This window comes from Stigmatopora argus, chromosome 3 (genome assembly GCF_051989625.1).
Source record: "Stigmatopora argus isolate UIUO_Sarg chromosome 3, RoL_Sarg_1.0, whole genome shotgun sequence".
NCBI lineage: Eukaryota > Metazoa > Chordata > Actinopteri > Syngnathiformes > Syngnathidae > Stigmatopora > Stigmatopora argus.
This window is the reverse complement of record NC_135389.1, coordinates 3,868,216-3,891,173: the sequence shown is the minus strand read 5'-3', so window position 1 is coordinate 3,891,173 and position 22,958 is coordinate 3,868,216. Positions and strand designations below refer to the sequence as shown.

Genomic DNA, 22,958 nt, shown 5'->3' with positions numbered 1-22,958 from the left:
AAAAAGACGCTCACTGATGTGTTTTATCTAAATTTACAAAGCACATGAAGTTGGCCACTCTTTCAGAACAAAGGCTTAAAAACCTCAAACACGTTATTGGAATCATCCGGGATATTTAATGTTCATACTATTTTCGTAGTTCTCTTTTCTACTAGTTCACGACATCAAATTCAGCACTGCAGCCAGTCAGAGTAGTTCATGCGTGGGTAATAATAGCACTTTATGTGATGCATTTTTTTCAATGACAACACCAAACCTGAAAATTGATCTCTTAAACAAGTGGCTTAATTTACCACAAGTAAGATTGTTTTTAATATGGCCCTTTAGAAAACATTTTTACATTGTCTTATTCTGAAATCACCAAACGGAAACAGTATTGAGTAAATTCGGTTTTACAGTAGTGGACAAAATCAGTCAGCTCATTTTCTTCTCTGCGATTCTTGGTGGTATTGTCATTAAGTAACCACGTGTAATTATTTTTCTGTTCATTTGAACTCACGCTAGTTTAGTTTCTCTTCCCGTGAATCCAAGCTTGGCTCGAAAAGACGCATTGTTACATACCGCCGTTCTCTTAGAATCTTTTCGGTGTATGCCTCTTCCTCTTCGGTGACTGTCCATTGCAGTCTAGGCGGTGACAGCGATACGATGATCGAGCGACCAGAAACTGCAGTTCCCAGCATTGCTGTAAGTATTATTTTACTATTTACAATACCCATATGCATTGAGATTGTTGTATTGTTGAAAAAACAAATAAGAACGATTTCCCACTTCATTGATCCCCTAGATCAAAACTACTTTCCCACGTTAGCCCCCATTAGCTTCGTTTCCTCACATTCCCATCCAGTGGTTTGAAAGTTCGCCCTTTTATGTTCATGACATGTTGGTCACACCATCAAACACATTTATTCGCCCTGTTAATGTATATTCTTAGAATTTGCTTGTGAAAAATGAATTTTATTGAAGTCTATACATCGGTGTAGCGTTAGTTTAAACTTACGCATCACTTAGAATAATGCAAGTGGTATGGAAATTGTTAAATGAGTGGAAGGGAATATATGTATTTAGTCTGTGATTAATGCAATAATGTCATTTTTTAGAGTACAGTGGTACCTTGAGATACGAACTTAATGCGTTCCGGGACTGAGCTCGTATGTCGATTTATATTAACTCAAATCAACGTTTCCCATAGAAATGAACTAAAAACAAATTAATTCGTTCCAACCCTCTGAAAAAAAACACCCAATGGAAAACATTTTTATTTGTTCTAATTTGCCAACTATTAACAGTAACAAATAACTTGTGGTTATGATGTTTAATTGTACTAAAATTAGACAAATTTCGCAGAGGGGAGAGAAGGACAGAGAGAGAGAGAGACTTTTTGCACGGCAACGCGCTCGTAACATAACATAAAAATGAACTTGGATTTTGATACAGACGCACTCAAAACTAAGCTTAATCTAGCCTTACACTAAACTTACCATGTTTACTCGCATATAAGCCGCTTTTGTCGGACAAAAAATGATGACTGAATCGAGGGTACGGCTTATATGCGCATAAAAACACGACTTGCAAAAAAACTGCAATTTGGCGGTGCCGTGACACGATGACGCGAGATGATGACGTCACGAAAAACATGGCGCCCAAGCGTGCGCCGTATCGTCATGACGCAAGCGAATGCCAATACGGTCATTTATTTCAAAATAGAGAAAAGATAAACAGATAAAACGCTAAACAAAATGTATTTTGATGTCTATGAATGAAATTCATGAAAAAAATGTATCTTGCATAAAACACAAAACGATTAGTGAGGTCAGGGCGCAGCCATCTTAGCGAGGTCGGGGCGCTGCCGTCTACATTTTTTTCACCAGACACGAGTAGCCTTGATTTTGAAATAAGACAAAATTCAACCATGATTTTTTTTTAATTTTATTTCTTGTTCTAAAGTGACAACTATTGGAGTAATATGAACCATCGAAATAATTGAGATATTTTGACATTAGAAGCATTATGGCTGCCACAACATCTTAAACTTCTGGTAAGAAAATTGTAATTTCTGTAATTAGAAAGTATCAGGTTCTCTCAAGATAGGATTGTATTGGATAATGGCCTATGTCCGATTATTATTATTATTATAACTTTATTCATCCCGTATTCAGGAAATTTCATTGTGGCAGTAGCAAGAGGGTGATTAGACATAACAAAGCAAAAGCACAAAGTACAAAGCAAATCAAAGTAAATGGGATCATTAAGAATCACGAAATCAAATCATTAAGACAGAAAAGCAGCAAAAACACAAAACGAGCAAGACTGGACGGAGCTACCACCACCGGCTGCCACTTGAACGGCGCCATCTTGGTTGCGGTAGCTAAAACGGATACAGACTCAAAAAGACGTAAAGTTGGACAAAAACTGGAACCACACACAGGAAGTCTTCCACAAGATGGGTAACTTCTGCAGACTGGGACCGAGTTAGACAATATGCAGAGTCACTCTTCCAAGCTTATTCGCAGTTCCTCAGTAGTCTAGAGCTGAAGAAAACAGCAGCAGAGCAGAACTCCTCGACTGCGCTTCCGGCCTGGTAAGCGCTGACAGCTCTTCCATCTTATCCCATGATGGAATGGTTGGTCAGAAGTGTTGCTTCTTCTCCCGGCACTATTGTCCAGCTCCGAATTTCCAGCGGTAATTGAGGTGTTGCTCCTTCTGCTGCGTATTGTAACAGCTAGTCCCATGTGTATGACAGCGTAGGCATGGCTGAATGGTTCCAAAAAAGAAGTAGCAGAAAGAAGCCAGGCTAACAGAACAAAGAAAGTTGTAAAAACATTAAAGTAAAAAGTATAAATTACAAAGTAAAGTAAAAAGGAATGTATTAAGAAATATTAAAATGTAATTAAAAAAAAGATAGAAGGGCTGTAAACAATGTTCCCTCTAAGCTGCGTGTGTGCGCAATTGCGCACTACTCTCGTCTTCTCTGCGCACAGCAAATCATATGGAGCGCACAAAATAAAATTCCCCCTTTTTTTGCTTTAAGGCCGACGCGCGAACCACTCATTCGCCGGGCCGCCCATTCATAGATATTAATCATTACATTTTATTATTACTAAATCATTTATGTGCAGTAGACATACACCTGCTTATGGCAGGTGTAATACTGGTGTGTGCCCATAGCGAGCAATGATGATGTTGCTCACACCGGTACTCAGTGTGCTCAGGGAGGTTGTCTTTCTGCCCAGACAAACAAAAAATTAGAGGGAACATTGGCTGTAAAACACGAAAAGCAAATAAGAGTGGACAGAGCTACTGCCACTGGCTTCCGCATGACGGCGCCATCTTGGGAAAAAAATTTCTTATTACTTATTTCCTCTTTCAAATGGAATAATTTGATATTTTGCATTTACAAAGACAGGCATATCAACTTCCTTATAATATTGACCCTAATAATGTGCTTTGGATTCATACAGTATCTCAGAAATACCACTTGTGGTGATTATTTAAAAAAGATTTTCCCTTCAAAGTAACACATTTGTACTCCCTTTTAAAACCATGAATATGGAGGTGAAAATTGCGAATCAGGAGGCGGCTTATAATGTGAGAAATTGTAAAATTCAAAAATTTCAAGGCAATTTTCACGGTGCGGCTTATACACGCGGGCGGCTTATATACGAGTAAATACGGTAATTCTAATTTTGTTTTAAATTTTTATACCTTCTGTTGGTAGGTTGGCTCTATTCTGACTTTCAGCTGCAGTTATTAAAAGGAACCTAACGAGGGTTGTTTGCTTTTTTCCCTTCGAAATATTCTGAAAATGATGCACACAAATGGGCTAACGCACGACCACTTGCCAACCGGAAGTTGTACACTCCTTTCGTATTGGCGAGCACGCTCCGCCACGCGTACACCTTTCTGCACTGACTAACGGGGGGGACACTGAAAAAATGCAATGCTCCGCCCAGTGCTCGTAGAGACATTTACACAAGGGAGTTGCGGGGAGAAAGACTGCCCATGATGTTCTCATAAGCAGACTCGCGTAAGCTGTATGCTCGTATATCAAAATCTGTCTTGTATCTGAAGGTAAATATTTGATCGAAATTTTACTCGTATCTCAAATTGCTCATAAGTTGGGGCACTCGTATGTCAAGGTATTACTGTATCGTAAATCAGGGCTACAATCAAAGCTTGATGGAAAGATGCATCTAATAATTCATGTGCGTCTCACATATCCATTGGCTTGCTTTGTAAGATTAAAGAAAATATGCAGGATATAAAATTCCAGAACAACCTTTGGCTTACCTTACCTTTTTAATACTCGGGGAATATGTGAAAATATATAGAGGAAAATGTAGTTTTTTTCACCATCGCCAGCCAGCTGGATCCGTGTGTGTAATATCAGATGTCTAATGTAGTGAAACTCAGCAGCTACTATCACCAAAATATAGACTGGGGGAAGGGTTTGCAAGGATAGCATGGCTGAGCTTTCTAGTCTCCTTTATTATGCTTCCATCTCCCCTTACATGCTTTTCTTTTGGTGTACCACATTTCTAGGCAATGTAAATTTAAAAGCTGAAATCAAAATTTTGCCTCATACTAATACACTTCTGTTCCTCAGTATGTTGACATTTCTATAAGGGTATTTTCATTAACATTTAAGTGAAACAACATCACGAGCCATAGGCCATGGCCATGGAAAAATTATCTCTCTCCACTTTTTTATATTATCTGAACTGTGTATGAAAGGGGGTAGAATATCAAAGATGTACCATTATGTAATGCTGTGCCATACAGACCTGTTCTCCTTCCTACGTACTGTACACATGAATTTAGAGGCCCACTCAAATATGGAATCCGATAGTGTTACTGTTTATTGTTTTAGCTGTGAGGATATCGATCTGATAAATGAATTGTGACCAGTTTTTTGATAGGGTTCTGTCTCTCCATAAAAATCCTAATGGATGTCACTTGATGTTGGTGTGGTGTCTTACATAGGGCTGCTTCACTAGATCTCACTTTTTTGTTTTAGCATGCATAGTTAGACAAGGTTGAAAATTATACATAAAGAATAAAACACATGCCTTTTGTAATCAGTTTAGCTAGATATCTATCCACTTTACATAGGTACAGTAATAAAAATGAATTATTGACTTTGAAGAATCAAATTGACCGGAGTTTCAATTGCAATTTCACAGCCTCACCTGACACGCAATCGAATGATCTGATCATCCTACTACTATTGGTGTAGAATTATTGAGTTTACAGCCCTTGTACGTAAGCTTGGACATTAAACACATGCAATTTTAATTAAAACACCTGATTCCGAATTAAGTTTAAGAATATGTATACGTTATTCTGGATAATTAAGCTGTGTTCAGCAAAGCAAGTCGGAGCACTTACTTCCAGCATGGCAAATAATTTAAACCCATAGCAACGAACAAAGACAAAATATCTATAGGAACGTTGAATGTCAACAATGGCTTATTGTTAAAACTTATCACTACAGAAGCACTGAAAATAGTATATCTGGTGTTTAGGCTTCATTCTTGTCTTCATGTATTATATTTGTATAAATAAATTATCTGCATATTTAACTTTTGTTCAAAGACACCAGTAAAATTATAGTAAAAAGTAAATATTTTCAAGTCAGACTTCAAAGCTAAATTTGGTAGTACTGTGATCTTTCACCACTTCATAGCTTGAACATTCGCGGCTTCAGTATATTGCGTTTTTTATATTGAGTATAAAGAAGTTCATAAAAATGTAAAAATTCATGCTGAAACTAGCAAACGGAAGAGAGGATACTGCTTCTTCGGTGCTGAAATGAGTGGCACTGAGCGGAGAAGAAGCAAAATTTCACCATAGAAGAATGCCGCGCTGAATAATACAAACAGCCGAGAAGGACGTCGTGTCTTTTCTTCAGATTACATTTCGTATTGCGGACAGAAAGACGACGTCTGGCCTACTTGAGCATTATTTGGATTTTGAATCCGTGTTGAAAATACCTCCTAAATGTCCCTCGTCATCTAAGGCATCATAAATGAATCTACCGTGCGTTACATAAAGAAAAAAGAAGCGAACATTCGCAAAACGGGAACAATATATTTTTCCAAGGACACTAAGCGAGTGGACTGTAGGGACCAGATACCTCTGGATACCAACATGATTAGAACAATAACCAAAACCTTTTAGGATAGCTTAGCTCCTTAGGTCGTCAGCCTTGTACCATTGCTGCAAGTGAGCCTCATGGTTTTATTGCATGCAAGGTTTGAAAAGTTTACAAAGTGTTTTGCTGTATGGGGAAGCCTCCTCACCAGATCAAGAGACAGCAAAACGGTACGTAGATGAAGAGTTCCCTTACATAATTGAAGAGAATGGTTATCTTCCGGAGCACGTTTTTAACATGAATGAGACTGGCCTTTTTTTGGAAGAGGATGCCTTCCTGGACATTCTTATTCAAAGATGAACTGAATATGTCAGGTTTCAAGGTTGACAAGGATCATGTGTGGGAATGCTGCTGGCTTAATGGTAAAGACTTGCTGCCTGTCTACTGGATGAGCAACAGGAAAGCCTGGATCAGCAAAAGCTCACACAAAGGACTTGTTCTTAAACTGCTTCATCTTTATGTGAAGCTGTACTTCGCTGAAAGGAGGCTGCCTGAACTGCAAGAGGACTTGGACCGAGACCCCCCTGTTTTTCTGCATTTATATCAAGTGGAGGAATTATTTTCACTGTGAGTACGGTATTTAAAGTATTTAGAATTTTGTTCTATACTGTATATGGAGTATATTTAGATATTAATACATTAGTCTTTTCATATGCTTATAACTGTAATCAATAAATACACTTCTTGCTAATTGTACTAGTGTACCGTAGTTTTACACCTATAGACTGCATACACTTAAGTCTAAAATTTTCTCTAAAATGGTCGATGCGCCCAATCGGTCGGTGCATTTTGTCTGTGCACTAAACTCAATTTTTGTATGGCCCTGACCGCTTGAGTGACTGGTTTTATTTCTTGCCGGCACGCTACTTATTGCGATCAACCCAGCTGACGTTCACCCTAAAAATAGTCTCCCCGTGCATTCCAAGCATTACGGTAAAATTCAATTCCATTCAAAACATCCCAGGGAAGCGGCAAGGCATTTGACTTCCGTGTGCGTGCAGTGCTTTTAACCCGCAAAAACACTCGATACTTAAAGAAACAGCATATCAGAGCTATACACAAGAAATGCCAGGCATGAATGACAACACAATGCGGGTTTGAACGCTTGGAAATTGGACTGAAGCTTTGGATCGAACACAATTTAACAGCTAACACAATTTAACAGCTTTGCTAACGGATCGCTAACGGATGGCCAACATTGTAGTTCGGGCAGGCAGCGTCGCACGAGTTACATGACGATTTGGTATGAATTGTCAATGCCGATATAACAGCGAGGAGAATCAAAGGCTTGGGAGTGATGCATGTCGTGAGTTACAATGGATTGTGGATGACTGGGCTCAAGTGTCGGCCAGTACTGTTCGAGCTTTCGCCAAAGCTGGAATCAAGTTCCCAGAATACACAACTCTGACTGACAGTGGAGCCTAGCATGTTAAACGTCAAACTCGTTATGTCAGAGTGTACCTTTGACCTCGATAAAGCATTATCAAACTTAGTTTTGCTCATGCTGTCTTTAAAAAAACATGCTAGTGCCAAGCCTAACATACGCTAGCAGATAGCATAACATACGCCTGCGGTTAGCATAACATACGCTTGCGGTTAGCATAACATACGCTAGTGGCTAGCACAAGGGTGGTCAAACAATTCCACAAAGGGCCGCAGTGGGTGCGGGTTTTCATTCCAACCCATAAAGAGGACACCTTTTCACCAATCTGGTGTCCTACAAGTGCAATCGTTGTGAAAATACGATACTTGTATATTTGTATAGGTGCGAAAACATGTAATATTGTAGTAATAATAGGGGTGATCCTACTTTGCGGTTTTTTCGATTGCGAGGGATTACTGTAATTCAAATACTTACAGGTGCCCTAACTTTACTCTTCTGAATGGACATGTGTCAATATATATATTTTTAGTTAGTTTTCTCCCAGACTGTCTTCACTAAACTTCTTTGCAATGCCAGATGCACTTCAAAGAAGCACTTTGCCTGTATTGCACAGCAATTCTAATTGCAAATTTTGGAACAGGATATTTTTTACTTTTCTTGCATCAGCATTACATTCCTTGTTTTGGAGGAGACATTTATTTACATTAACAGAAAAAAAGGGGATTTATTTGACATATTATGCATGATGTTGTTCAAACAAAAATCAATGTGTTAAAATCAATGTTTTTTGTGTTTTTATGTATAGCAGAGGAACCTGGAGGGCTACGTGGGGTTTGCTAATCTTCCCAACCAGGTGTATCGGAAGTCTGTTAAAAGAGGCTTTGAGTTTACATTAATGGTTGTAGGTAAGAAATGTTCTTCTTTGTATGTTTTGTTGTTGAGTCTTCTACTTTCAAACTGTCACCTATATTTACAACAAAGTCATTCTCATCAAAGTTTTATCAACAGGAATTTAAAGAAAGAAAAAGTATTTCAATATCTCATTTTTCACAACAACCTTGCGTCGCCAAAAGTTGAAGTCCGCGGACCCGAACAATTTCAGGTTCATGTAGAAATGAGGAATGTAACAACTTTATTCTCGTTATTTTATGACTTCTTCTCCCCCCAAGATTACACAGACTTTACCTCAAAAGTTGAAGCCCATGAAACCAAACAATTTTGCATTACGTTATATTAAAAATAAGCAACAAAACAACTCAAATCTTGTAATATTACAATATAGCAGGGGTTAGGAAAACTTTGGACCAAGAGAGGCAAGAACAATTCATATTTTTAAATGTAATTCCTTGAGAGCCATACCCAGAATTTAAAAGTAAAATTAAATGCGTGTACTTTTTGTCATTTCAACACTTTTAAAGTACAATAAGTATCTATTCATTCATTCATTTTCGGAACCGCTTTATCCTTACTAGGTTCATGGGGGGTGCTGGAGCCTATCCCAGCTGACTTCGGGCCAGAGACGGGGGGGCACCCTGAATCGGTGGCCAGCCAATCACAGGGCACGAGGAGACCGACATCCATTCACTCTCACACTCATAACTAGGGGTGATTTAGAGTGTCCAATCAGCCTATCATCCATGTCTTTGGAATGTGGGAGGAAACCAGCGTACCCGGAAAAAAACCCACGCAGGAGAATATGCGGAAACTTGACACAGGTGGACCGGACATGTTTTGAACCCAGGGCCCCTGAGCTGTGAGGCTGACGTGCTAACCACTCAAGCTGCCAGGCCGCTAAAAAAATTGTTACTCTGTTCCTAATCAATGGGTATATGTAGCACGCGCAAGAGAGTCTAAAGAAAATGTATGACTAAAGCAGCGCTAGAGATGGATTTAAACTGATGGGCCAACCCAAGGTTACCATTGGTCGATATAGCGGACCTTGAGGTCGTGTCACGATCACAGGGTTGTGCCAACGCGAGGCTCTTATTGGTGCGTTCGAGTTACGAGTAAATCGACATACGAGCTCAGTCCTGGAACGCATTAAGTTCGTATCTCGAGTTACCACTGTACACGACGGGGATTTCACTCGGATCATTTAGTGGCCAAGCAGTGTTTGTTGTCCTGCCTCTCAACTTCATTTTGGCTATGTTACAGTCCTTTCGCTTCCATGCTCTGTGTGCGGCTCAACTGCTATCCGTTTGAACGTGACAGGATGATTCGCCTAAAGACGTTTCGCCGACGGACGTTTGATAGATGGACAGGTCGCCGAATGGACGTTCCACCGAACGGAGGTTTCGCCGAAACGGGATTCGCGCGCTCCCCCCGCCCCCGGATCGTGTGTGTACAAGTTTTTCAACCTCGGCCCACGGGCCATATACGGCCCGTTAGGATTTTTAATCCGGCCCGCCGAGTAGGTAAATCATATCCCTACGGTCATCGGAGGGGTTTCTCCCCGGGAATAGTGCTTCGTGGGCGGATTTTAATGACACATGCTGAGTTTCATTATCGAGCTCCATATATTTCCCGAGTTTGAGCACTTTAAAAATCGGCGGGGGTTACCCCCGAGCCTATCCGAGAATAGTGCACCGTGAGCGGACTGGGTTGGACGACGCCCCGCTGAATTTCTGCAGCTCCAGAAATTTTTCAAATTTGAGCCCCACACACATTGGAGGGTTTTTTCACCGAGCACAGTGCTCTGTGGGCGGACAGGGGTGACACATGCCCCGCTGAAATCCTGAGCACCATAATTTTTTTCTAAGCGTGAGCACCACACACATCGGCAGGGTTTTTTCCCGAGCGTATCCAAGGATAGTGACACGAGCGGATTGGGTTGGCTGATGCCCCGCTGAAATCCTGAGCTCCATAAATTTTTCTAAGTGTGAGCACCACACACATCAACAGTGTTTTCCCCATGGCCTATCCGAGGATAGTGACACATGGGCAGATATGGGTTGCTGAAGCCCCGCTGAAGTCTCGAGCTCCAGATTTTTTTTCAAAGTATGAACACCACTCACATCAACGGTGTTTTCCCCAGTGCCTATCCGACATTTGATGTCGCAAATACAAATCCTAGTGTTTGTATTTAATCATTAAACGCTGTTTTCGGCTGGATTTTACCGAATTTGAGAGCATTTTGAGCCGATGGCGAATGGACGTATATAGACGTTTTTTTGCCTTATCGCGACATCATCGCAACATTTTACCGAGAAATTCACTTCCCTGGGCTGGGTTCTAATGTCCAAAGAGCTCCAGTATTTGTATTTAATCATTAAATGCTGTTTTAAGATGGATTTGACCCGATTGCTGTCATTTCACGGCTCGGTTCTGCTACATCTGCCCGCCCAAGAGTGCTTATTCCCGAATTTGCTCAAATTTGAATTTTTCTGGAGCTGCAGAAATTCAGCGGGGCGTCGTCCAACCCAGTCCGCTCACGGTGCACTATTCTCGGATAGGCTCGGGGGTAACCCCGCCGATTTTTAAAGTGCTCAAACTCGGGAAATATATGGAGCTCGATAATGAAACTCAGCATGTCATTAAAATCCGCCCACGAAGCACTGTTCCCGGGGAGAAACCCCTCCGATGACCGTAGGGATATGATTTACCTACTCGGCGGGCCGGATTAAAAATACTAACGGCCCGTATATGGCCCGCGGGCCGAGGTTGAAAAACTTGTACACACACGATCCGGGGGCGGGGCGAGCGCACGAATCCCGTTACAGCGAAACCTCCATTCGGTGGAACGTCCATTCGGCGACCTGTCCGTCTGTCAAACGTCCGTCGGCGAAACGTCTTTAGGCGAATCATCCGAGTACCCCGTTTGAAATGATTGGTTGTTCCTTTCTATCTTCTTCGTCTCCTGAACGTTGGTCGGGAACTTAACGTTTACATCACATCAGCGCCCACGTTCAATTCCTGTGGTTTAATTTCAGTTTAAATTTATCAACTTTTATTGAATGTTGTTGTTTCTTTTTACAAAAATTATATAATGATAATTACCGTTGGGCATCCCTGAGGACCAGCGTCGGTCACTCAGTTCTGAGGTCGAGTCTTCGATCCAGGGGCGCATGTTCACCTCGAGCTTTCGGGTACTAGTTTCTTCCCATATCCCAGAAACATGTGTAGTTGACTGTTTGAGCACTCTAAATTGCCCCATAGGTATGAGTGTGAGCGTGATTGGTTGTCTTTGTCCTTGTGCCCTGCAATTGGCTCCTCGCCAATTGAGGGTGTCCCCATCTGGTGCCTATAGTTGGCTGCGATATGGTCCAGCAGCCCCGACGACCCTTGTGAGGATAAGCGGTACGTGCTGTTATTGTCTTATTGCCCAGACTTATTTCAAATTCATCAACGTGATGTTAAGTGACTAAAATATGACAATAGTGTTGATTGACTCTGTGCACCTTCTATAGCCTAAAGCGCAACAAAAATGAGTCCCTACGTCTTTATGTTGATTGGCTCATGCTTGTTCATGCTTGCTCATGTGCTTCAGGGAAGTCTCTTCCACTCTTTTCTCATTTCCCATTCTGCTATTTTAAAATACACGTGGCTGCCTTGACCCAGCACATGCATATTCTCATGCAGTCTAAATCTCAGAAGAAGGCAGACAAGACACTCACTCTGTGTTCAAATTTCGAGTAAAGTATGTGACATCAGACTTTAGGAGCCAAAGCTAGGGTTGAAGCGAGATTATTATTCAAAACAAGAGAATTTTCTTTTCTAACAGACTGGTGGACAGTCGCTTGTTTCACCTTTGATTCACACTGTAACATACCTGCATACAATTAAATATGATTATACATTGTATATACAAATGTGTGTACAGTTTGAAATAGAGGATGTTTGTTCAGAGAACTACTTAGTATGCCCTAGAATTAAAGTTTAAAGGGGGCCAGCTGCAGCCTCAGGCTGCGAGACCGCAAAACTGGGAATTTCAGGAATGCAATGGAACCCCTATGTTGTCCACTGGTATGTTTTTGTTCTGTTTCTGACAGTTGATGCAAGACACTTTTCTCTTTGAATACTTATTAGGTATGCAACAGTTCGCTAACACAATGTTCTCAATATCACGAAACAAAAACAATTGCATATTGTGGGAAAGCTCAAGTACAGTGGTACCTCGAGATACGAGCTTAATTCGTTCCAACCCTCTGAAAAAAACACACAAAAACAGGATATTGGATTGGAAAACATGTTTTATTTGTTCTAATTCGCCATCTATTAACAAAGCAATACATAACTAGTGGTTTAATATGACTAAAATGTGTTTAATAGTACTAAAACTATACGGATTTCGAAGGGGGGAGAGAGAGACGGACAGAGAGAGAGGGGGGGGGACTTTTTGCATGTTAACGCTATCGTAACATAACATAAACCAATTTAAATGAACTTGGATTACGATGCAGACACTCAAAAATAAGTTTAAACGAACCTAACACTAAACTTCTAATTTTGTTTGACATTTTGATACCTTTCTTCTCCCGGATTGCCTCTTTTTGCCCTGCCTCCACACTGACTTTAAGTCAATATCGAGGGTTGTTTGAGTTTGTATTCCCTTCAAAATATTCCCAAAATGATGCACACAAATGTCCTCACAATAGGATAACGCACGACCACTTGCCAACGAGAAGTAGTATATACGACATTCGCACTGACTAACGGGGAAAAAAACACTGAAAAAATGCAACGCTCCACGCAGTGCTCGCAGAGACATTAAAAAGAGGGAGTTGCGGGGAGAGAGACAGTGCCCATGATGTTCTTATGAGCAGCATCTCGCGTCCGTTGTATGCTCGTATATCAGAATTTGTCTCGTATCTCAAGATAAATATTTGCGCGAAATTTTACTCGTATCTCGAATTAGGGTACCACTTTACTATGTTGTAGTAATTTAAGTGGTAGAGGTACCACTCTACTATGTTGTAGTAATTTAAGTTTTAGTGATGCCTTTACCCACAAGTTATTTATTTTCACAACAAAACCTCTTTCAAATATAAACAGTGGTTCTGTGATGTTAAAATTTTTAAATGGGGTACATTTTAAAATCTACATTGACATGCGTCTAAAATAAGTGATTTTCCCCCCCAGTGCATTAATGTAAAAGTGACTGGTGCTACTGTTTCAATCAAAATCAACCCCCAGGAAAAATAATGATTTTTGTAAGTCCATCACACTCTAAAAAACCTTATTGATTCAGTTAATGAGCTGAAATGCCAAATAACTGGGGCAATGAGGAAAAGAAAAAAGATGGTAGCAATTGTGATAATTTTTTTCAGTGAATCAGAAACCAGGTTTTAAAAGAAAATGATTTTTATTTCACATTTTGGGGGCCACAAAGCACAAAATAATCAGGAAGTTCAATGATATTGGTAAAATAAACCAAAAAATACATTTTACAATAAGAAACAACTGGGATACAAGGCATAAACACCACAGGTAGGAGGTTGTTTTGGTAGCTGTCATGGGAACCTAACTGAAAGACGGCATGATGCAAGAATGACGATGTCTGCAGAGACACCATTCTCTTTTATTTTTCATCTAAAATTGCCTCCTCTCTTGCCTATATGTATGTGCATTGATTTGGCAAATGCACGTACTGTAGTCGATTGCGCTAACAGCTAAACTAGACACTAGGGCTCACCCAGAATGTCAGATGGAGCACCATTCCAGGCTGGCTCCCCCTCTTGAGTGGGGTCACAAGCAGATCGCCCATTTGACTGGTGTGTGATTAACAACTGGCAACCCACTCACTCTTAAGTCTACTAAATTAGTACAAAACCAATGAAATACAATAACCAGTTCCAAAATCACATCTTGACTAACTAGTGAGTGGCTAATGTTATTATGTTACAGAGGCAAGCTCTTGTTGAAAGAAGTGTAACACACCGTTTTTACAACTTAAGCTGAGGCAATGATGGTACAGCAAACGCACTACAGACTAAGAGGGAGTGTTAGAAAGGTTAGTGGGTAAACCATTCTCTACATGAGAGTGAATTGAAGGAAGCCAAACTTCCTAAGGTGGCTTCCTTAAAGGGTTGGTACAGAAGTAGACTGAAAAATGAACGGTGAGCTAGCTTTATTGCTGCTCCATTTTTTTCTGCTATTTTTCTTCTCACATTCCGCTCACATTCAATTGATTTTCTATAGAACTAGCGCGACAATGCGAAAATCTCCTACTTTCTCAAGGCTAAGCAACGCGACAAATAGTGTGTTGAATGCCTTAAATCTCATTAAACAACTACAATGAGATGTAAAGCTTCACCTTAAAGTGCACATATAATACTGAGTAGGCATAAAACAATTATATAAAGAATATAGACAATAAAAATGAAATGAGGTACAAAAGTGTTTAGAAGCACATGATAGATGTAGCATTGGTGTTTTTAGTGCAAAATAAAATTTTCAATGCTAAGACTGAATTAAATGTCTGAGGACATTACTTATTCTTATGCAACTGGCAGTGTTATGACATTTTATAGTGAAGTGACAGTTCATAATTGCGTCTGGATCAGTTCATCACTGCAAAACTCGAGTTGATTATGGTGATGACTATTGGGAAGAAACTGTTTTTGTTGTGGTGAAATGCTGCGAGTGGGCACGTATGCGGGCCTGTGACACGATACAGTAATACCTTGACATACGAGTGCCCCGACATACGAGCAATTTGAGATGGGAGTAAAATTTCGATTAAATATTTACCTTGAGATAGGAGCATACAGCCTATGCGAGAGATGCGATGAGAACATCATTGGCACTGTCTCTCAACTCCCTCGTGTAAATGTCTCTACGAGCACTGGGCAGAGCGTTGCATTTTTTCAGTGTTTTTTCCCCGTTAGTCAGTGCAGAATGGTGTACACGTGGCGGAGCTTGCTCGCCAATACGAGAAGAGCTGAAAAGTGACGGTGGAAACGTATGTAAAGTATGCAAAAAAGGAATGTACAGACGCTCCCCTACTTACGAACGAGTTAGGTTCCGAGCGATTGTTCATAGTTGAATTTGTTCGTAAGTTGCTCAGTGCTATATTTTGTATTATAATTTATGTTTTAGGCCTATATAAGTATACAGACGCTCCCCTACTTACGATCGAGTTAGGTTCCGAGCGATTGTTCATAAGTTGAATTTGTTTGTAAGTTGATTCAGTGCTATATTTTGTATTATAATTTATGTTTAAGGCCTATATAAGTATATTGAAGGTTTATATAAGTGCATTTGTATGTTTAAGGCTTGTATAAGTAACACGCATTGGTTTGTACTAAAAAAAACATTTATTAAAATGGAGAGAATATGTACAGTACTGTATAGAAAGAGAGAGAGATTTATGTATTAGAAACTGGCCGAAAGAAGCGATCTAACGACGATTGCACAGTTTTCTTTTTTTCATCATAAATGATGCGGTAGCACTGTATGGTATCATTAAATTGATATGCAAACTTTGTGCAACGTTCAATAGTTGGGTCCTGCTGCTCGATCTTTCTGTTTAGAAATGGTACTGACGGTCGAACGATTCAAGTTGTATGCCCGTGCAACGCTCACCACTCTCACGCGCATCAAGCTTCGTTATTATTGCCACTGGTTTCAAATGAAATGGCTTGCCTCTTCCTTGCACCTCCCTCACTAGAAGCCTTTCACTTTTCACCAACCATATTGAATAATGGCTGCACGAGATATTTCATGATAAAAATGAAAAAGGTTCTTTGCGCACTGGAGATACGTCACGCACTTACGCAACTTACGCACTGCAACGAACTGGGCAGAGGAAGGTGGATGCTGGGTGAGCTGAGCGCTCACAGCGCCAGGCGTCGGTATTAGCGGTGGAAAGAAGCACTACTCGGAAAAAGGCGCACAATACAAAATCGAACTTACAAACTTTTTGACATAAACGCAATTTGCAGACATGTTCGTATGTACCGTTGTTCGTAAGTCGTATGTTCGTAAGTAGGGGACCGTCTGTATTGAAGGTTTATATAAGTGCATTTGTATGTTTAAGGCTTGTATAAGTAACACACATTGGTTTGTACTGAAAAAAAACATTTAATAAAATGGAGAGAATACATACAGTACTATATACATACATTAGAGAGAGAGAGAGAGAGATTTACTAGAAACTGGCCGAAAGAAGCTATCTAATGACGATTGCAGTTTTCTTTTTTTCATCATAAATGATGCGGTAGCACTGTATGGCATCATTCAATTGATTTGCAAACTTTGTGCAACGTTCAATATTTGGGTCCTGCTGCTCGATCTTTATGTTTATAAATGGTACAGACGGTCGAACGATTCAAGTTGTATTCCCGTGCAACGCGCATCAAGCTTCGTTATTATTGCCACTCATTTCAACTGAAATGGCTTGCCTCTTCCTTGCACCTCCCTCAATAGAAGCCTTTCACTTTTCACCAACCATATTCAATAATGGATGCACGAGATATTTAATGACACAAATGAAAAAGGTTCTTTGCGCACTGGCGATACGTTCACGCACTTCCGCCTTGCAACGAACTGGGCAGAGGAAGGTGGATGCTAGGTGAGCTGAGCTGTCACAGCGCCAGGCGTCGGTATTGGCGGCGGAAAGAAGCACTACTTGGAAAAAGGCGCGCAATACAAAATCAAACTTACGAACATTGTTCGACATAAACGCAATTTGCAGACATGTTCGTATGTACCGTTGTTCGTAACTCGAATATTCGTAAGTAGGGGAGCGTCTGTATTTATCAGGCAGGGGGCCCGGCTTCGCCGGTCCAACCTGCCTCTTTAGAACCAAAAGACAATTGTTGCGCTATTAAAAAAAAATCTCTTTTGAAAAATGGGTTTGATGAGAAAGGAAAATTTCAGTTACACGCATGCGGGCCCCACAGCTGATATTGCCACTTCTAAGTCCACACTCTCAGTAATGGGCATCTGAGCATGGTCGGGGCTATGTAACCATGATATAGATGCAGAATCATGAGGCCCCGCCGAGGTGGAAGCCTCACCACCACTTTGGAATGCAGACGATTGTGCGGCCATCTTAGTGCGCTTCAATTGTTTACGCCTTTCCCAACTTGATACGAAATTAGAACTCCTCTTTTTTGGCATAATTGGTGAAAATGACAGTGCAAATGCATTTAAAGTATGCAAAAAGGAATGTACAATGTATAAAGAAGCAGGAGTACGCCTTTTAGGAAAAAGTAAGGAAAACTGATGGATGGTCAATTTCAAAAGAAAAGCTGACAAATTTTACCTATTTAAGCAATTTTTGGGTGTTATTTTTGGTAAAACATAGTTAAACAAAGTGAAAATATGACGGAAATAAAAGCTCGCACAATAGTGGTGCTGTTGCGTAGTTCATGTAACTAACTTAAAGCGGAAAGCACTCCAGTGTGGTTTCCTGGTGCACAGACACACCGATCCATCCATAAATCACGCTTAAAGAATAGATAAAGCATGATTTATGGATGGGTGGATGTTTTATAACTCCCGTCACGACAGAAAAATGGTGTTCCGGGAAGCACCTAGAAACTCGCTGGCGGAAATTCTTCCGAAAATGACATTTATAAATGACGTAGAAAGGCGTACTTTAGAACTAAATTGGGTCAGCGCAGCCAGCAGCATCGTGTCTCGCCGAGCTTTCCCGTAACGACAGGGATAAAAAGTGTTTCGGGAGCACCGGGAAACTCACTGTCGGAAATTCTTCCAAAAATGACGTTCGTAAATGACGTGGAAAGGCGTCCCACGTTACGACCAATCAGCCACGTGGTGCGTTTAGGGCACATCATGTAAAAACAACGATTCATACATCAACTCTGCTTCAGCTTTAACTAACAAAAGTTGAGTTTACACACTTAGTGAAGGTGAATAAATTCAGTCACTCGTCTACTAGGATCCGACAGCCGTTTCTGGCCACCATAAAAAAAAAATTCAACTCCCTACGTTGCACGGTTTGGACAAATGCAGCGAGAGAATCTTAACATACACACACACACACACACACACACTGACACACTCATAAATTACGCTTTATAAGGGTTATAGATAACCATATGAAAAGACTAATGTATTAATATCTAAATATAGCAGTGGCGGGCGGTGCATTTTCTGGTAGCGCCTTCAACGTATCAATCCAACCCTCAAAAATTTTGTATGGCTATAAAACCTCTACTGCAGCTACAGCTGCGACACATAAAAAATAATCAATAAATTAATGCATAAAAATGGGGTAAAATCCACTTCCTAGCAGCATTTCATGATTAAATACAAATACTGGAGCTTTTCAGACATTAAAACCAGGCCAGGGGGGCACGTGCAACGATCACCACTTTCTCACGCGCATCAAGGTTCGTTATTATTGCCACTCATTTCAAATGAAATGGCTTGCCTCTTCCTTGCACCTCCCTCAATAGAAGCCTTTCGCTTTTCACCAACCATATTGAATAATGGATGCACAAGATATTTAATGAAAAAAATGAAAAGGGTTCTTTGCGCACTGGAGATACGTTCACGCACTTCCGCCATGCAACGAAGTGGGCAGAAGAAGGTAGATGCTGGGTGAGCTGAGCTCTCACAGCGCCAGGCGTCGGTATTAGCGGCGGAAAGAAGCACTACTCGGAAAAAGGCGCGCAATACAAAATCGAACTTACGAACATTTTTCGACATAAACGCAATTTGCAGACATGTTCGTATGTTCCGTTGTTCGTAACTCGAATGTTTGTAAGTAGGGGAGCGTCTGTATAATATATACAGAAGCAGGAGTATGCCTTTTAGGAATAAGTATGGAAAAGTGACGGTCAATGTCAATAGAAAGGCTGACGAATTTCACCTATTTAAGCAATGTTTGGGTGTTATTTTTGGTAAAACATTGTAAACCAAAGTGAAAATCTGACAAAAATACACAATAGAGGTGGTGCGGCCCGGTGGAGCGAGTGGTTAGCGCGTCTGTCTCACAGCTCTGGGGTCCTGGGTTCAAATCCAGGTCACGTCCACCTGTGTGGAGTTTGCATGTTCTCCCCGGGCCTGCTTGGGTTTCCTCCGGGTACTCCCATTTCCTCTCACATTCCAAAAACATGCATGGTAGGGTGATTGGACACTCTAAATTGCCCCTAGGTATGGCTGTGAGTATGCATTGGTTGTCCGTGCCATGCAATCGGCTGGCCACCGATTGAGGGTGTCCCCCGCCTCTGGCCCGAAGTCAGCTGGGATAGGCTCCAGCACCCCCCGTGACCCTAATGAGGATAAAGCGGTCCAGAAAATGAGATGAGACAATATTGGTGCTGTTGCGTAGTTCATGCAACTAACTTCAAGCGGAAATGACTAAGCGGAAGCACTCCAGTGTACCCTGAAGAAAGTTGGGTTTTTGGAATCGTCAGTGTAATGCTTAAAAACACCACAATTATTTATTTATTTACAGTTTAATACATAATAGCTTGCTCTTGTCTACTCTTCAATATTCATCATTTATAGTCGAAATATTGAAATAATTTGACATAAACAAAATTTTAAAATGAGAAATCAAAAATAATGTTTTTACCTTTTGTTTTATCTGTCAGTATGATTAAAAATAGTTTGCCTTTGTGTTTTTGTAGGAGAGTCTGGTCTTGGGAAATCGACACTCATTAACTCCCTCTTTTTGACCGATCTATACTCCAAGGACTATCCTGGGCCATCTCAGCGTATTAAGAAGACTGTACAGGTAAAATGAAACAATGTATTAACCCACAATGCATTTGACAGCTAAATTCATATTGCTGAGCTGCCAATCTCCGTCGACCCCATTTCAGGAGTACCCTTGTCCCATTTCTGGAGTATTTCTGGAGTGAATGCGATTAAAGCAAAATCTTTATAAAATGTAAATAAAATAAGCGCAAATTAAATCAAACTGTTATTATCATGGTTTTAAATTAAATGAAATCTTGTGTTTGGGTCCTTTGTGTGTTTTACAGTCAGTAATTTCACCATGTGTCACGCTGAAATTGCACTTGCATGTTGTGCAATGTGCAAATGTCGGTGGACGGCTTCACCATGGAATATTTTGTCAAAAAAGAACCAATAAACTTCTGTAAGTGTCTGGGTTTCATCCAAATTGCGATCCATTTTGCGCTTATTCTGAGCAGGCATATTGATAAGATTTGTAAGCCTACTGCCTTTATGATAGGATTTGTTTCAAAACAATAGACTGGTGGTGTAGTCAGCCTTAATAATAATTACTACCCTTATTAAGAAAACAAAAATGAAAATGTTAAAGCGATAGAGGCTACCTATGCAAACGATTCCGAATCGATTGCCACGCTGAAGTCGCACAAGACGAATCATTCGTCAGAACTTTTAACTCGGATGATTCAGAATGTTGTACCGAATTCTTTCGGTTTACAGTGCAGTTGAATCAAGATGGCGGAAGCCGTAGCGATTGTATGGATTTCGAGGCATTTAAATTGGATTTTTGGTACTTTTCCGGAATGGTTGCTCCCCCCAAAAATTTAAGTGAACATTTTTGGGATATCCGGAGTTTAGGGAGGTTGTCCGGAGTTCCGGAGTTTTCGTTGCATTTCCGGAGAAACTCCTGAAATTCTGGAGTAGTTGGCAGCCCTGATATTGAGTCTTCTTTTTCGCAGTATAATTTTGTGTAGTAGAGTACAAACCAGTGCCCTACGGCTGACTGGCGGCAAGTGTAGGGTGTAGTCTGCCTTTTGCCCAAAATCCCTTACGAGAGAGAATGTGCGATGCAGAAGATGAATGAATGATTGAATGAGTACAAACCAGTTGTTTTTATTTTATTTTATTTGGACTATTCTCACATTTTGTGAATGGAAGCTATTCTGATCTGGTTTAAAGATTTTGCAAAGTTTGGTTAAAGATTAAAGATGCTGTAAACTGAAATTGATGATTTTCTTCTAAATACATGCTGAGAACAAGTGAGGGATCAATCTAAGTTGAAGGTAGAAACTCTTTTTGTTGACATCCTCTTGTCATGCCAGTTTCACAACCTTATCTATGGCGTAAATCCTTTTATAATGTTGGTTATTTTTTTTATTCCAAGTGGTTACCACCCCTTGGTGTCCTTGGGAAAGGATATTGTTGCAGTTTTCCGAATGTTCGTACGCTTCTTCTTTCTTGGAACAGTAGTCTCTCGGATATCGCGGCTAATGTAGACCAGATAAGACCGCGATAAATGAAAGAAGGATCCCCCCATTATTACTACCACAATACAATGTTTTTGCACCGATACAGAGGCCGCTGAGGTCGAAGCCTCGCCACCACTTTGGAATGCAGAAGATTGTGCTGCCATCTTGGTTACTTCAATTACTACGCCTTTCTCAACTCGATACGAAATGAGAACTCCCGGTGGCGCGAGTGGTTAGCGTGTCGGCCTCACAGCTCTGGGGTCCTGGGTTCAAATCCAGGTCATGTCCATCTGTGTGGAGTTTGCATGTTCTCCCGGATCTGCGTGGGTTTCCTCCGGGTACTCTGGTTTCCTCCCACATTCCAAAAAACATGCATGGTAGGCTGATTGGACACTCTAAATTGCCCCTAGGTATGGGTGTGAGTCTGCATGGTTGTCCGTCTCCTTGTGCCTGTAATTGGCTGGCCTGGAGTCAGCTGGGATAGGCTCCAGCACCCCCCGCGATCCTAATGATGATAAAAGCGGTTCAGAAAATGAGATGAGATGGTGAAAAGTGATGGTGCAAACGTATGTAAAGAATGCAAAAAAGGAATGTATTATATATACAGAAGCAGAAGTACAGTGGTACGAGCTTAATTCGTTCCAGGACTGAGCTCGTATGTCGATTTACTCGTAACTCAAATGAACGTTTCCCATAAGAATGAACTAAAAACAAATTAATTAGTTCCAACCAATGTTCCCTCTAATTTTTTGTTGGTCTGAGCAGAAAGACAACCTCCCTGAGCCCACTGAGTACCAGTGTCAGCGACATCATCGGTACTCGGATGATTCGCCTAAAGACGTTTCGCCGACGGACATTTGACAGACGGGCAGGTCGCCGAATGGACGTTCCGCCGAATGGACGTTCCGCCGAACGTTTATTCGGCCGAACGGAGGTTTTGCCGAAACGGGATTCGCGCGCTCGCCCCGCCCCCGGATCGTGTGTGTACAAGTTTTTCAACCTCGGCCCGCGGGCCATATGCGGCCCGTTAGGATTTGTAATCCGGCCCGCCGCCGGTGTTGTCCAAATTATAGTAAAAATCAATGTTAGTCTACCATCAATGGCAGCCCGGGAAAAAAGCACTCTTGGGCGGGCATGGCAGTCCGGGAATAAGCACTCTTGGGCGGGCAGATGTAGCAGAACCGAGCCGTAAAATGACAGCAATCGGGTCAAATCCATCCTAAAACAGCATTTAATGATTAAATACAAATACTGGAGCTCTTTGGACATTAGAACCGAGCCAAGGGAAGTGAATTCTTCGGTAAAATGTCGCAATGATATCGCGATGGAGGCAAAAAAACGT

At 41.0% G+C, this 22,958-nt stretch overlaps 1 protein-coding gene across 2 annotated transcripts in view; it reads left to right on the top strand.

Moving 5' to 3' along the window:
* Positions 1-10: 10 nt before the first annotated feature.
* LOC144071766 (septin-7-like) overlaps positions 11-22,958 on the top strand; it is a 65,444-nt gene continuing 42,496 nt past the window's right edge. The window contains exons 1-3 of one of the 2 annotated variants that reach the window (XM_077597161.1): positions 11-684; positions 8,344-8,440; positions 20,081-20,187. In XM_077597161.1, the coding sequence (XP_077453287.1) occupies positions 646-684; positions 8,344-8,440; positions 20,081-20,187 (243 nt within the window). In that variant the 5' untranslated portion in view covers positions 11-645. Of the gene's footprint in view, positions 685-8,340; positions 8,441-20,080; positions 20,188-22,958 lie in introns of both variants that reach the window. The other variant, XM_077597160.1, reaches the window with a different exon arrangement.